Genomic DNA, 13767 nt, shown 5'->3' on the forward strand with positions numbered 1-13767 from the left:
GCTGGGCCAGGGGCCGGGCTGGCTCACAGCTGAACGCCTCTCGCTGCCTGGGGGTGGGCCTCAGGGCCCAGGCCGGACCTGGGTCCTGCTCCACAGCCGGTTGATGCAGGTGAATCGGGCAGAGCGTCCTTGCCTGCACGGGTGGAGGCCGCCCCGCCCTTTGGGCGCCCACGTTCATTCCCTCTCTCCCTGGTGATACCGTGTTCAGTTTGCTTAGAGAACCTCCTCACCCACCCACGTGGCTCGGGAGCGGCTGCCCCACTCACGGCTCACAGGTGGCCCAGGCCGAGAGTGCCGATTGGACTATCCCACCCTCCCCCACAGGTATCCAGACTGGATGTTTGCTGGGATGGGGGAGCCACTAAATGAGACCCGCCCTCTTCCTCCTGATGGCGGGGCCTGGGTGAGCGAGGCCTGCAAGTATGGCAGCCATTTTGCTACCCTGAAGAAAGAGGCTGGATTTGCTGGAAGACCATGTTTTTAGGCACCAGCGTGAGGCCAACACTCATGATAACAGGGCAGAGACAGAAATATGGATGCTTGGTGACAACACTAGAACCACTAAGTCAAGCCTCTCCTAAAGGACCCCCCTCTGGCCAAGTCCTTCCTTGTTTAAGCCACTCTGAGTTGGGTTTGCTGTCATGACTGAAGGGGTCCTGATTGATTCTGGGGCGGAAGGGAGGCGAGACAGGGAGTTAAAATAGTGTGGCAAGTGTGATGGTCAGAGACATGCGGGGAGGTGGGGGACTGGAGTGGAGGTGGTGACAGCCTAACCAAGATCGAAAGGGTGGACAGGTGTTGCCGACAAGGGCGGGACACACGAGGGGAGGGCAGGCAGGCGGGGGAGACGTGTGTGCAGAGGCCTGGCAGTGAGGAACACGATGGTTCATTCAGGGACAGAAAGAAATGCCGTGCCCTGGAAAGTAAGAGGGGAGAGGGGCTGAGGTACACGGGGCCCCATCGCGTGGCCCAGGCCTGCGGGCAAGGGCAGTCAGCAGGGGCGCACCAGGCCGCCTGGCACGGTGGGAAGGTGACTCTGCGGGAGAAGCCTGGAGCCGGTGGGCGATGCTGTTCAGGCCGGTGCATCTTGGGCCAAGGAGGGTGCAGCCCAGGGGGCCAAGGCCCCCACAAGCCCAAGTCAGGCCAGCCAGTGTGGGTGGGACGGGTGACCACAGCTGGGGACCGAAGGCAAAGCCGCCCTGAGCAAGTGGCCTCGGACGGTGCCGGGTGGGAGGAGCTCTGCCAGCCTCACTCCGCTCCGGAGCCCAAGCTGAGGGGCTCCCAACTCTCAGTGAGCCCCAGGAAAGAGGGGCACACGACCACAGACGAGGCCGAGGTGGCTGCTTAGCAAGTTTATTCCAAACCTGTTCAGAAGTGAACGTAAAAGATAGAGGTGATTCACGTGAAACACGAAACTGATGCCTCTCTTCCAAACGGGGCACGCCGGGCACTCCCCTGAAGGCGGCGGCCGGCTAGTGCTGCCTGGATCGCGAGGACCTTTTGTTCGATTTGGAGATGCCGGCCTCCCTCTCCTTCTCGGGGTCAAAGACTTCTGTACGCAGAAAAGCCACAAAATACTGTGAACGGTGCGGCCGGCTGCCATCCACAGCCACGTCTGTGCGCCAAGGACTCTGTCCTACGGGACATTCTACTCCCCAGGAAGGCAGAATTAGCTCCAGTTGACAGATAAACAGAGGGAGCTGGGGACACCGCTTATACCTCCCCTCCCGAGACAGCTGCCGGGGAGAGCGCCTCGTCTACACCAGACCCTCACATGCCTCAGGACGTCTACCAGGGTCTAGGGAGCCCTGTGGAACAGGGCAAGCAAGCTGGCCTCCGCTTACTCAGAGCTGCTTCAGCGTGTGCGGCTCAGGTCCTGTGCGCACGTGGCGGCTTTGTTGGAGCACCCCGTCTCCCTGCCCCCCGTGGTCCCTCAGGGCCAGGCACCAGAACTTGGGCACGCTCACAGCCCTGCCAGCCCAGCCGCCTGGAGGCCAGGAGGAGATAGCAGCTTGGGGACACGAACCTGGTATCTCGTGGGGCCAGTAGTCGTTGCAATGGGGACAGCGCGGCTCCGAGTTGGACTGGAAGTACTTGGCCACACAAGGCAAGTGCATCCTGATTCCACAGGTCTCGCAGCTTTGACCCTGAAATGAGAAAGGTGATGGCCTTGGAGCCACGGCGTGGAACCCGCCATGTTCATAAACCTTCAGGAAACTGCAAGGAAAACGTCCCGCAGGCTCAGTATTCTTGTCTTCCAGGCCCCAGATTAATAATAAGAACAACCCGTAAGTCTAACTTAGTGCAGTGGGTTTTAGTAAAGAATCTGACGAATGAGCACATGGGGAAGAAGCTCAAGACTCCAAAGGCCAGAGCGCGGCAGCAGGGGCGGCGGGCCAGGCCCTTGGAGCAGCAAGGCCGAGTGCCAGGCTCCCAGCACGTGTGGGTCCTGCAGTGGGCGTGAGGACGGCCACTTTTCAGAAGGCACTTCCGCAACGTGGAGCAAAGCTTTCAACAGTCGTGTGTGCACTCTGTTCCAGGAATTCCACTCCCAGGAATTCAACCCAAGAAAACAACCAGGTGCCCAAGGATGGACGTGCAAAGAGGCCTATCCCGGTGTAGGTGACGATCGCAAAGAGATAAAAAGGAAACATAAACACCCAGCACCGGTCCAGCTGCTCTGCTCTGCAGCCCTACAAAGTACACAGGGGAAAACAGATGACGGGGAAACCATGGTTGAGACAGAAAGGTGTTCACCACACAGCTGCCGAGATAATATGGACCACACAGAAGACCTCTGAGAGCCTTATCTGGAAGAAAAGTAGAAAGAGCGCTGGGACGAGAACAGAGGGCCCAGGGAGGAGAGGCGGGCCTCCGTGCGCTCACTCATGCTCGGACACTTCTGAGGAGACGCCCACCTTCTGCTCACGCTCGAGGAAGGCCTGGGGCCCAGAGTGAGAGTTCTAGAAAGTGCCCGCCCCCGGCCCTGCGGTACCTGGATGAGGAGGCTGTGGCAGATGGTGCAGACCTTCACAGCATCGGGGTACGTCTCCCGGATGTACTGCTCCATCTCCAGGATGGCCCGGCCGTGCAGCGTGAACTCCCCTTCCTTCTGCAGGGACACAACAGGAAGTGGCATCTTTTATGAAACTGGCACACCTGGCCCTCTTCCCACCCTGTATCTCTGCTCCCATGGCCCGAGGCCCAGAAACGGGGAGAGGTCCACACGCCCCTCGCCGCACAGGCTTTCACCAACCCCGGTCAACAGGCATCCACGCCGGCCTCTTGCAGAGCCTCTAGTGGGGAAAACTTAGGTAAGACCTAAAAGGAAACCGAGGCAAGGACCCCCGCCCCCGCATCTTCTTAGCGCCTTCCTTGTGCCTTCACAGACAGGATCACGGATCTTGCACGGCAGCCCCACGTGTGAGGCCTGCCCAGCCCCCAGATGAGGACAGAGGCTGTGAAAGGGAGGCAGTGATCCCACGGCATGAACTCCACCCCCTACCCAAGCGCCCACTTCCTCCTCTCCTCCCCAGCGCCCCCCAGCCCCACCCCCAGGGAGCAGCACAGCAAGTGCCCCCAGCCCTGCTGCCTGGAGCCTCCGAGGGGACCATCCGTGATCACTTCCAGCCGTGCCACTTTACAGACAACGCTAGAGACGGTCCAGGGAGGCCCCCAGCATGGCTGGGTGGCATGGCTGGTGGGGCCTCCCAGTTCCCCCAACCAGACACGGTGGAAAGCCAGGATGTACAGAAAACCTGGCTGTGGTAACTGCCCTACGGCCAGCTCACAGGGCAGAGGCAGGGGTCACAGAGGCCCACGGACGTTTATTCATGAAAACCGACTAGTGAAGCGGGAGGTGAACCTCTTAACCATGTTCGTTCCCCTCCGCTGCCCGCGCTGGGGGAGGAGGAGCTGCCGGTGGGGCTCCTGGGCAAAGGGCACTGAAGGGCCGGTGGGCAGCTGGGGCAGGCCGACGTCGCAGGCCTTGCAGGAGAAGCCGCTACCGGAACCTGCGGCTGCTAGGTCAGCCCAGCGCCCCTTCGCGTCTCTGCTCTTCTCCACCTGACGCCTGCAACAAGCGGGGCCCGTTTCTCCCACTTCACACCCCCTCCCCACCGTAACCCAGCCAGGAAGTGCATTCACTCTGGGCCTCCAGTGGCAGGTGGGTGACCAGCCAGAGGGAGACATGGCAAATGGGTGCAGAGTCAGCAGGAGCGCCGACTGCGGGAGCAGGGCGGGCAGGCAGGATGCAGCCCGAGGACTGTCACAAGTGGACGGAGGCCCAGCACGAGGCACTGGCCAGCCAGGAAGCGGACGGGAGCTCTGCGCCCCGCAGGTGCTGGGCACGGGAGGGCGGCCTCCCAGGCTGTCCTGGGTCCTGTGGCTGCTACCTTCTCAAAAGCTCCCAAGTTTGTAACAACGCTCCACCTCCACGGCCACCCTCACCCTCCTAACCGCCCTCTGGGCCCACCCTTGCTCCTCTGCAAGCCTCTCCAGCGACCTGAGCTCTGCGGGGCCCAGCCCTGTGATGCTCTGCCCTTCTTAGGCTGAAGAACCGAACCCCTTCCTGCCCACCTCCAGGCTCACCTCGTCCCCTCTTCCAGAGCACCCAGCCGTAGCTCCTTGCGCCCACCATGCCCACTCAGGCACAGGCTGCTCCTTCTGCCCTGGACCATGGTCCCCACCCCCAGTCCAGGTGCCTGCTATCTAGCCCTCAGCTGAGTGTCACTTCCTCTGCAGAGGGCAGGTTGCTCTGTTAGCGCTGTGGCCCTTGCATCGATCCCAAGGAGGAATGCCCAAAGCTGGGGTGAGCAAGTTCAAGTTCAGAGTCAGGCTCGAGTTGCAGTTACTAAACGTCTTCTAGCTGCCTGAAACTGCCCGGTGCTTACTGTTCATGACCCCACTCATCCTCGGGGCCCCGTCACCGGGACAGGCGGCCTGCCCTGGATCTCCAAGGAAGACCCAAACCCAAGTGACCTCCCAGGCCTCACAGCCATCCTTTGAGCTGGGCTCTTGCAGCGGGGACTGGTGCCGAGGGTGCGCAGAGACGCAGCTGCCAGCAGACACCCAAGCTCCAAGGATCCACGCCTTCTCCGAGGCCGCCTCCATATCTTGGGGCCTCGCCTGCTGACCCTGACCACCCTCCACGCCAGGGCCCCCTGAGGGGCTGCACAGGTGCCTCAGCACCTCCGTACCCTGTGCAAGGCCAGGGCGGAGCCTTGCGCAGGGTACCAGGCAGGGCTCTCCAGGTACTTTCGTAACAAAGTGCCACCAGGTGACATTCTCCCACAGCATGGCTTCTGAGGAAAGTCCCGTTTCTGAGAGGCTGAGGATGAGACTCAGACATGGTCCCTCCGGTCAAGGTGCTGCCCCAGGAAGGCTGGTCGGGGGACTGGCCAGCACTCACCTGGCAGCCCCTCAGCTGTTCCTCGCAAGTGCCACAGAACTCACGGCCACGCCATGCTGACCACTTCAGAAAGCACCCTGCCCTCGTGACAAAAACACCTGCGCGCCACCACCGTCCTCACCCTTCAGACAGGAAACAGGCTCAGAGGCGAGAAGCCACCGCCAGAGGTACAGGCAAGGCCGGAGGAGGACCCTGGGGGTGTCTCACCACCATGCCCCCCACCTCCTCCCGGGTCTGTTCCTTTGTCCACACGAGGCCGGAGGGGTCAGGCAGCAAGGGGGCTCCCTGGAGGCCCTCGGGGCTGCAGAGGCCAGTGCTCAGGGAACCCCCAGCCCTGGGAGGACGCACCAGCGTCTCCACTTCACTGAGGAAGAAGCAGAGAGCATGGGAGGCAGGGCCCAAGGCAAGTCCAGTGGATCCCAGAGGCGTTCTTTCCTTCTGTCGTCCCTGCTCTGGGCAGCAAAGCATCAGTCCCGATAAAGTCGGGCACACAGCCCTGCACTGTGGTGGGACAGCACCTGCATGTGCTAGACACACACGACCACCCTGGGGCCCAAAGCCGGGCACAGAGGCTGCGCCTGGGCAGCGGAGGGTGAGCTTCGGGGGATATGACGGGTGTTCGTATCAACAAGGTCCCGTATGAATACTGGTATTTCCTAATCTACGAGGATTTCTTGTATTATTTTGGGGGTAAGCTTGAGATAAATGCTGTTCCTCTGGAACTTCCTCTACCCACCCAGTCACCGTTCAGGAAGTAGTACCTCCAGGAGTGATGAAGTACAACGATGAAATAACAGTCCCCGCCCTTAGAAAGCCTGGCCCGAGGACAGAGCATGGTCAGTTACGACCCGAGCTGCCCGAGAACATTCCATATTGCCAAATCCACCCCAGAGAGGAAGAAAAACTGTGACAAAGCAATTGATGGGGACCTGCAGTCACCCAAGCTGGGGCCTGAACATGCTCTGCCTCTTGCCGGGTGTGGGACTTCACCCAGATCACGGAGCTGCAGTGGGCTCAGCTACAAAACATAGCTAAGGGGCTCCCCGCCCTCACAGGGGGGCTGGGAGGACCCAAGCACATGCTGCGCAGACACACCCAGAGATGCTGGCACCCACTAGCAGCTCCCCTGCCCTCGCCGCTGTGGCCTCTTCAGACATTTCCTCCCATCAGGCGAGTACCTCAGGCACTGAATGTTTCTGGTCAGACTACCAGGGCCCGCTCACCCTCTGGGATCAGTAACTCAGAACACTGTCGCCAGGACTCCAGAGGTGAGCTCCACCCCAAAAGGAAGTGAAGCATCACGTCACCACAGCAGCGGCCTCCAGCCAAGGGGCTGACCGCCAAATGAGGAAGCTGAGGGACTATCTCAGCACGTCCTGCCCAGACACTGGCCCCCAAGGGGCAGGGCTGTGGTGCACGAGGCAGCGCTGAGCCTGTCTGACTCGGGTTTCTTGGAAACGGTGGTGCATTTGTGGAAAAAGAACTGAAACATCTGACTGCTCCAGCCAACAGAATTAGACACAGGGCGTCGAGAAACTTAAACCTCTCACAGATTCCTACAGCCCCTCTCCAAACGCTTGTCTACACGTCCTCTTTGCTCTTTAAGGGCCACCATCTAAGTGAAAGAACCCAACAGCGCTGGCCCTGGATAATACGACACTGACAGCGATAACCACGACGGGGACGGTGACTCCTGTGGGGGCCCAGCGCTGGGACCCGACACACACCGGCTCGCCCCGCGCCTCACACACCCGGAGGTGCACGCTATCACCCCCCTCTCACAGGAACACGGGGGCACCTGCACCAGGGTTCAGGCCCAGGGCTGACGCTAGCGCCGTGCTCCTGCCCGCCATACTACATGACCTGCCTGGGGAGCAGAGTCTGGGGCCCACGGCTCTGCCACTTCCAGCTGGGGCTCCCCCACTTCCAGCTGGGGCTCCCCCAGGTCACATGAATGAACAGGAGGTTCCAGTCGTCCTTGCAGGGTCACTGTGGGCCTCAAAGCAGAGAAGGGACCCGAACGGGCCTGGCTCAACAGACATCCATTAGATACAATATGGTTTTGGAGGAAAAACTGTGATGCATTCTAAAAAGTGAGCCAAGCTGGAAAACCCACGGCACGAAGTACCTCAATCAGCCATTTGTTTTGTACGAACTTCTGCAGCACATGCTCGGCTTCCTTCTTCCTCATCTTCTTGCCTTTAAGCTGATCAACCAGGTTCAAAATATTTGTGGAAGATGCAAAGCCAGTTTCTGAGTCAATAATCAGTTCCAACTGGAAGAAACAGATAACCACATTCATCTATTAAATTGGCAAAAACAACTTTCAAGCAATAATACCAATTCTGGCAGGGGTGCAGTGAAACTATGCATATCACAGGCAGAACTGCAGGACTCTTCAGGAAAATAACTTAATAATATGCATCCAAAGCCATGAACAGTTTTGACCCAAAAGTCTCTCCTGTAACACCATCCCAAATGAATGACCTTAATGCCCCCCAAATCAAGAAGGGTCTCTTCACCTCCCTGAAGGTGGAGAAGCTGAGGAACGAATGAATAAGGAAAGGGGGCGGCACCCCTCCTACTCAAAGGCGGGCCGGCCTGAGCGGCAGGCTGGAGTCGGGAAGGGCAGGAGAGCAGGGTGGGCAGCGAGCGAGCACGCTCGGGAGGTGCAGAGGCACGGGGGGCGCAGGGCCGGGAGAGGCTGGCCGGCCAACTGCCCCAACACTTCTGCCCACAGCAGGGCACAGCCACTGGGAAGACAGGTTCCTGAACACACAGGTGTGTCCGGCATCTTAGAGCCCAATTCTCAACCTCGGCTGCTGATCGTCCCCAGAGGAGGCTTAGAAAGGAAAGATTCCAGGACTCGGTCCTCAGAGACTTGGACTCGACAGACCTGACCTGAGGCCAGAATGTCTGCGTTGTTTTTACCTCCCCAGTTACTACGGTGCAGCCAGAGCTGAGAAGCACTGTCTTGACCAGGCACTCAGCCCGGTGAGCGGCTCCAAAGCCGGGCAGGCAGAGCAGCGCTTCACAAATGTGCCTGTGCAAACGGATCGGGGGCACCTTCTTAGAATGCAGTCTGGGTGGGGACTGGGATTCGGCCTTTCTAGCAAGCTCCCGGGCGATGCTGCCGCGGTACCAGGCACTGACACCTGCTCACCTGCCTCACACACCCAGGAGGCCCAGTGTTGCTCAACCAGCTGGGGTCAAACCTGGACCAGCCTTTCTTTCCTAGGCAGCCGTGGCGACCTCCCCAGCAATCACCTGGCAGCTATGAATTCTGGGCGAGGTGCTCGGTGACATCCCTCTGCAAAGGGCTTTCTCAGGCAGCAGTGGTGACCCTCTAAGATTGCAGTTTCCATTTCCAGTGAAAGACAGGAATTCCCACAAGAAGCCCAGCTGCTGGGCAATGGGAGCTACTGTACTTACAGCCTTTCTAAACAGATCCAGCTCATTCTCTGCAAAATCTGAAGCCATTTTAGAAATTGAAGTTGTTGCAAGATTCACCTAAAAAATAAGTCAGCGTGAGGGTCAGGTTGTGCCCTTCACTTGTCAGTTAATTCACTTGTTGGCGCTCTCTCCCTCCCCGCCTCCCTCCCTGCCTTGCCAAGTCATAGAGCACCTGTGTCCCGGCACTGTGGGCCACAGGAATAAATTTGTAACCGGTCTTATGTTACAGGCTTAAACCTGTAGCTCAGTCAGTATGTCTAATTTTCAGAGATTTTAGAATTCCCAAGATTGTGTGGTATCTTCCAAACTCAGATAAATTCAGGAAACTTGTCTGCGTGCTAATGGAGCTTCAAATGCAAAAGGCACTGGGAAGTCTGGCAGTAAATAAATCTGATTTACCGATTTGACCCAGCATTTCCATGTTATTTGACTCCATGACCCTTTCTTCCATGGAACAACGTTTGGGAAACCCTGGGCTAGAGCCCCTTTCTGTGTGGGCCCGGTGGGTAGGAGCCTGATCTCCTTTGACGGCCTAAGGTGGTTCCCGAGCCAAGGATGGGGGTTTGTATTTCACCTCCTTCCCTAGCTGGGAGGGAAAACCTGAAAACAGGAGGCCCCAAATATGTCCCAGTCCTTAGCGGCCACGCACGTTGTTTCTTTTCCCAGCTTCTATGTCTTGTTCTAAATGAAAAGGCATTTTATCCCTTTCTCCCTCCAAGCCCTTGGTGAGGCGGGTGCACCTGCATTCGCCCCAGTAAGGAGGGCACGGGGCTGTCTCCACTGCAGTCCCTCACACATCCACCAGGGGGCTCTGTCTGCACTCACCAGCGCGTAAATGGGTCTCCCGTCATCTTCCGTGACGCCTTTCTTTATCTCGATGTACAAAGACTCCAAGACACTGTTAATGTTGTTGATGAAGTCCTCCAGCTTTTCTACAGTAGCATTGCCTGGAAATAAACAGGCAAAAGCCAAAAAGGGGGAGGGTGCTCCATCAAAAAAAGTGCAGCTTGTTTCAATCCCGCCATCATCCTGAACACGAGACAGCAAAGCCAGAAATGGGCGAAGGCCCTGGCCCTGTTGGGTGAGTGCCAACGCCTGCGGCTTCTTTCTTCCTGGAGCAAAGAGACAGCGCTGTGAAGTAGAAAGGCCTGGGAAATGGTGTCTGAGCCTGCCGAGGTCTTCCTGTCTTGGCTGGCAGCCCTCAGCCTCCTCCCCAGCCCCAGTTCCCTGCCGCCCGGTCACCGTCCCCACTCAGCACTTCAGTGCAGTGGGCATCACAGCCTGACTCCTCCGTAGAGCCTCTGCCCCCGCCTGTCCTCACGCACACGTCAGGTCCACCTCTGTCTTTCCTCCCTTTATTCGACATCCAAACACACATCGAACACTGACACGCCTGTGCTGGCCCGGGGCTGCGACAGTGAAGAGTAACGACCACAAGGTAAGAACAACAGCTCACACAACAGCTCACACGGAGCACCCAGCCCGGGGAAGGCCCTGATCTGAGCGCTCTTCACGCAGTAATGAACCCATCCTGCCTGCAGAGGGGGGCTCACTCACCCAGCGTTACACCGCCAGGCACGGCGAGCAGCGGGGAGCCCTGACGGCACGGCCACAGCCCCTGACCTGTATGCCAGCCGCCCCGTGCTGCCCCTGGTGACGCACAAGGCAGCAGCACCCTCTCCGGGGCCATCAGCCTGTCAGAGGAGGGGGTACGGACAGGGCCCGGGGAGCACTGCAGGGGGCTGGGGTGGATGGACAGCAGACTGGCAGGGGAAGGAAGGACGGCTGGGAGGGCTGCGTTGGCAGCAGCAGGAAGCAGGAGCCAGATGGCCCAGGGCCCCATGGGCTGGGGGGGGGGGGGGCGGGGCGTGTGCCCTTCCTCCTGTGGGACATGGGAGCCTCTCAGAGCTGGAAGCAGAGGAGAGACATGGTGAGCCTTGGGTCCTGGAATCACCCTGTTGTACTGTGAGACTTTTTTAAACCAAGCGTATGTATTACTGTTTTCACTTATTAAAATAATTAATTTCAAAAGATTTGTGCCTTAGAAAAATCACTGTAAGAAAAAAATAGCAGGAAAACAGACAATATAATATTATGTTAAAAACAATAATAAAACCACCAATATATGCAGGAAAAAGGCCAGGAAGGTTACCCACCAAACTGATGAACAAGGCCATTGCTAGGAAGGGAACTAAAATGAGGGGGTCATCCCAGGGCACTTGAACTTTATCTGTTTGGCTTCTTAGAAAGGTACTTGTAAGCTCCTTGTATAGCTAAATATTATGAAAGTTTAAAAAAATAAAAGATCACGCTGGTGGCAATGGAGGTCGCAGCCATGTAAAGGCGACAGCTGTGACACAGGCACGGCATCTGCTGAGGAGGCCCAGAGAAGCTAATGACAAAGACCCGGACAGAAATACTAATAGGTGAATCACAGGCGGGATCTAATCTTCCTTTACAAGTAAAGTTGCTTAAGTTAAAGAAAAAAAAAAAAAAAAGCAATTTAGGGAATTCCCTGGCAGTCCAGTGGTCAGGACTCCGAGCTTTCACTGCCGTGGCCCGGGTTCAGTCCCTGGTCAGGGAATTAAGATCCCTCAAGCCATGTGGCGCGACCAAAAAGAAAAACAAAAAATGACGACAAAGAAAGCAATTTAAAGAAAAAATTCGTATTAATAAACAGATGGTACATGGACGTGGCAAAAATCGTAACGGTAGCGTGATGATGAAATTTGGCCACAGCTGCTGAAAAAGTGTGATCAGAGGAGTGAAATACGGTCACATTTCCTGCCTCCGTGCCCCTGCTCACACGCCCTCCTCCTCACTCCCGTCGACTAGTTACGAAAGCCAGCTCGCAGGGCACTTTCTTCCGCGAGCTGTTCTCTGCTGCGCTGGCACGAAGTGCTCCGGTGCTTTCCTCCGCTCCCACACCACGCAAAGCATCTCGCCCCGGTGTGTGGGGCCAGTTTCCACGGACGAGCCCCGCGCCCGGCTTGCTGGACACCCTTCGGCCCCGCCAAGCACCCGACTCGACCGTGGGAGAGTCAGGCGCGGGGCCCCCGGGCACCAAGAACCGCCTCCCGCCCACTGACAGGATCTCTGCCTCGGGAGCCAGCCCGTCCACCCCAGGTGACACAGTGGCAAGTCCCACCTCCCTCTGAAAGCGACAATTCACATTTTCCACTGAAAAGGCCTCTCCTGGGTGTCGTTCAGAAAAATGTACTCTGGGGGCAGATCAAAAGCATTCTGCTACCTCGGACTTTCCTCGTCCGCACGGAGATGAGCTAATAGCCGCCCTGCGCTTTCCCCTCTCCCACCACCTCCAGTTTGCTGTCCAGCCTCACTTTTCAGAAACATGAATGCTTTCACTTTAAGGGAAAAAAAGCCCTTCCTACCACTGACCTTGCAGCAGCTGGCCGCCTGCTCAGGGGCCCCCGTGGGCTCCAGCGCACAGTGGCCCTGTCAGGGGCTCGGCCACAGCCCTCCCCTGGGCGGACCTGCCCGTGCTGCCCACGGATGCCCTGCGCTGCACCATCACCTGGGAAGAAGCTGCTCTCCTGTTCAGCCACACGCCCGCCCTAACTGGACTTCTTGGGGCCACAGAGGCAGCAGCAGGGCCGGCCCAGTCCCGCCCCGCCCCTCTGTGGGCCCCCAGGCCAGCCTCTCCCTTTCTCTCATCCCTGAAGGCCACCGGCCACCTCACGTCCAACCTCACACGCGACGAGAACACTTCCTGCGACCCTCTCTCCACCACCCCCGCTCCAACCAGCCAGGCTCCCGACCGGCTGGCGTCCGGCCACGCCCCTTCCTGTGCTGGCCGGCCCTGACCAGAGGCTCAGGGACCCGCGCTGTCTCTGTCCTCCCACGGTCCTCAAGCACTTCCTTCCCCATCACACTTTGTTCCAGCTACCAAATCTGGCTGCCCCACTCCCTAAATAGACTCTACCAAAGAGTCTTTCTTTCCCCCATCTGTGTGATTCTGGTGGGAAAACAAATCCCATATGCAGAAAACCAGAGAGCAGGAACCTGCAGAGGCCAGGTCCCAGGTCAGCCAACACTGGGCCAGAACCCGTGCTCAGCCTGTCAGACACCCTCTCAATCTGAGCAAGGGACAAAGGGATGGCGGGAGGTGGTTCCAGCCCAGTCGCTGCAGGGGGAGGGGGAGGGGGCTTTGGCCGAGAGGTGCTGCTGTGCTTTCCTGTGCCTGGTGCCCTGGGGCTCTGGCCCCTTCCCCAGTCTGGCCACCAGCCAGCGGTCAGTCCCGTGTGTTCCTTTCCCAACAGCCTCCCAACACGTTCCTTTTCAGGTTGGCCAGAATTGGGAACTCTTGCTTGCTACCAAGATCCCTGACATGCCCGTTAAGTGGCAAGGTAACACCAGATCAGTGCTTCCCAAAATCAAGTCTTCAAACCAGCTAATTTTCACTGCTCTGCCCCCTCTCCCTCCCCTCTTCCTGGAGCCCATGGTGGAAAAGCTACAGTTGGCAAATCTGTAGGAACACACTGGGCCTAAAGCAGTGTCCGAGGATCCATTTGGCCCCAATATCCTATGAGTCCACAGTCGCGATACCGTGCGTGAGATAAAGACCATATCACATGATTTTGAGGCAACTATTTCCAGTCTTGGTTCTACCACTTCGAGGGACTTTAGAGAACTAACGAATAACACTGCTCCTCCCTTCAGATCCCGAACCAATTGAGAAAAAAAGATACGCTTCAGGTAAGTATCAAAATACCAAGTTTTTGCAGGTAGAACTGGATCAGAGGCTGGGGCCCTCCACACCAATGACCAGCAGTCAGCAACATGGGATGAGCTATAAGAGGTAAGGAACAAGGCCCTGGACCTACCACAGCTGCCTCTTCTCAGAGAGCAAAGAGACACCCTAACCAGGACAGTCAGCACCACGG

General features: G+C 58.0%; 1 protein-coding gene across 4 annotated transcripts in view; it reads right to left on the minus strand.

Annotated features, from left to right (window-relative positions):
- Window positions 1-1337: 1337 nt before the first annotated feature.
- The window catches only part of NSMCE1 (NSE1 homolog, SMC5-SMC6 complex component), a 34822-nt gene continuing 22392 nt past the window's right edge, over window positions 1338-13767 (minus strand). For 3 of the 4 annotated variants that reach the window (XM_036825172.1, XM_036825173.1, XM_036825174.1), the window contains exons 3-8: window positions 9689-9810; window positions 8843-8920; window positions 7539-7685; window positions 2996-3112; window positions 2027-2147; window positions 1338-1552 (exon numbers count right to left, since the gene is read on the minus strand). In XM_036825172.1, the coding sequence (XP_036681067.1) occupies window positions 1473-1552; window positions 2027-2147; window positions 2996-3112; window positions 7539-7685; window positions 8843-8920; window positions 9689-9810 (665 nt within the window). In that variant the 3' untranslated portion in view covers window positions 1338-1472. Of the gene's footprint in view, window positions 1553-2026; window positions 2148-2995; window positions 3113-7538; window positions 7686-8842; window positions 8921-9688; window positions 9811-10420; window positions 10722-13767 lie in introns of those variants that run through there. The other variant, XM_036825170.1, reaches the window with a different exon arrangement.

This window comes from Balaenoptera musculus, chromosome 15 (genome assembly GCF_009873245.2).
Source record: "Balaenoptera musculus isolate JJ_BM4_2016_0621 chromosome 15, mBalMus1.pri.v3, whole genome shotgun sequence".
NCBI lineage: Eukaryota > Metazoa > Chordata > Mammalia > Artiodactyla > Balaenopteridae > Balaenoptera > Balaenoptera musculus.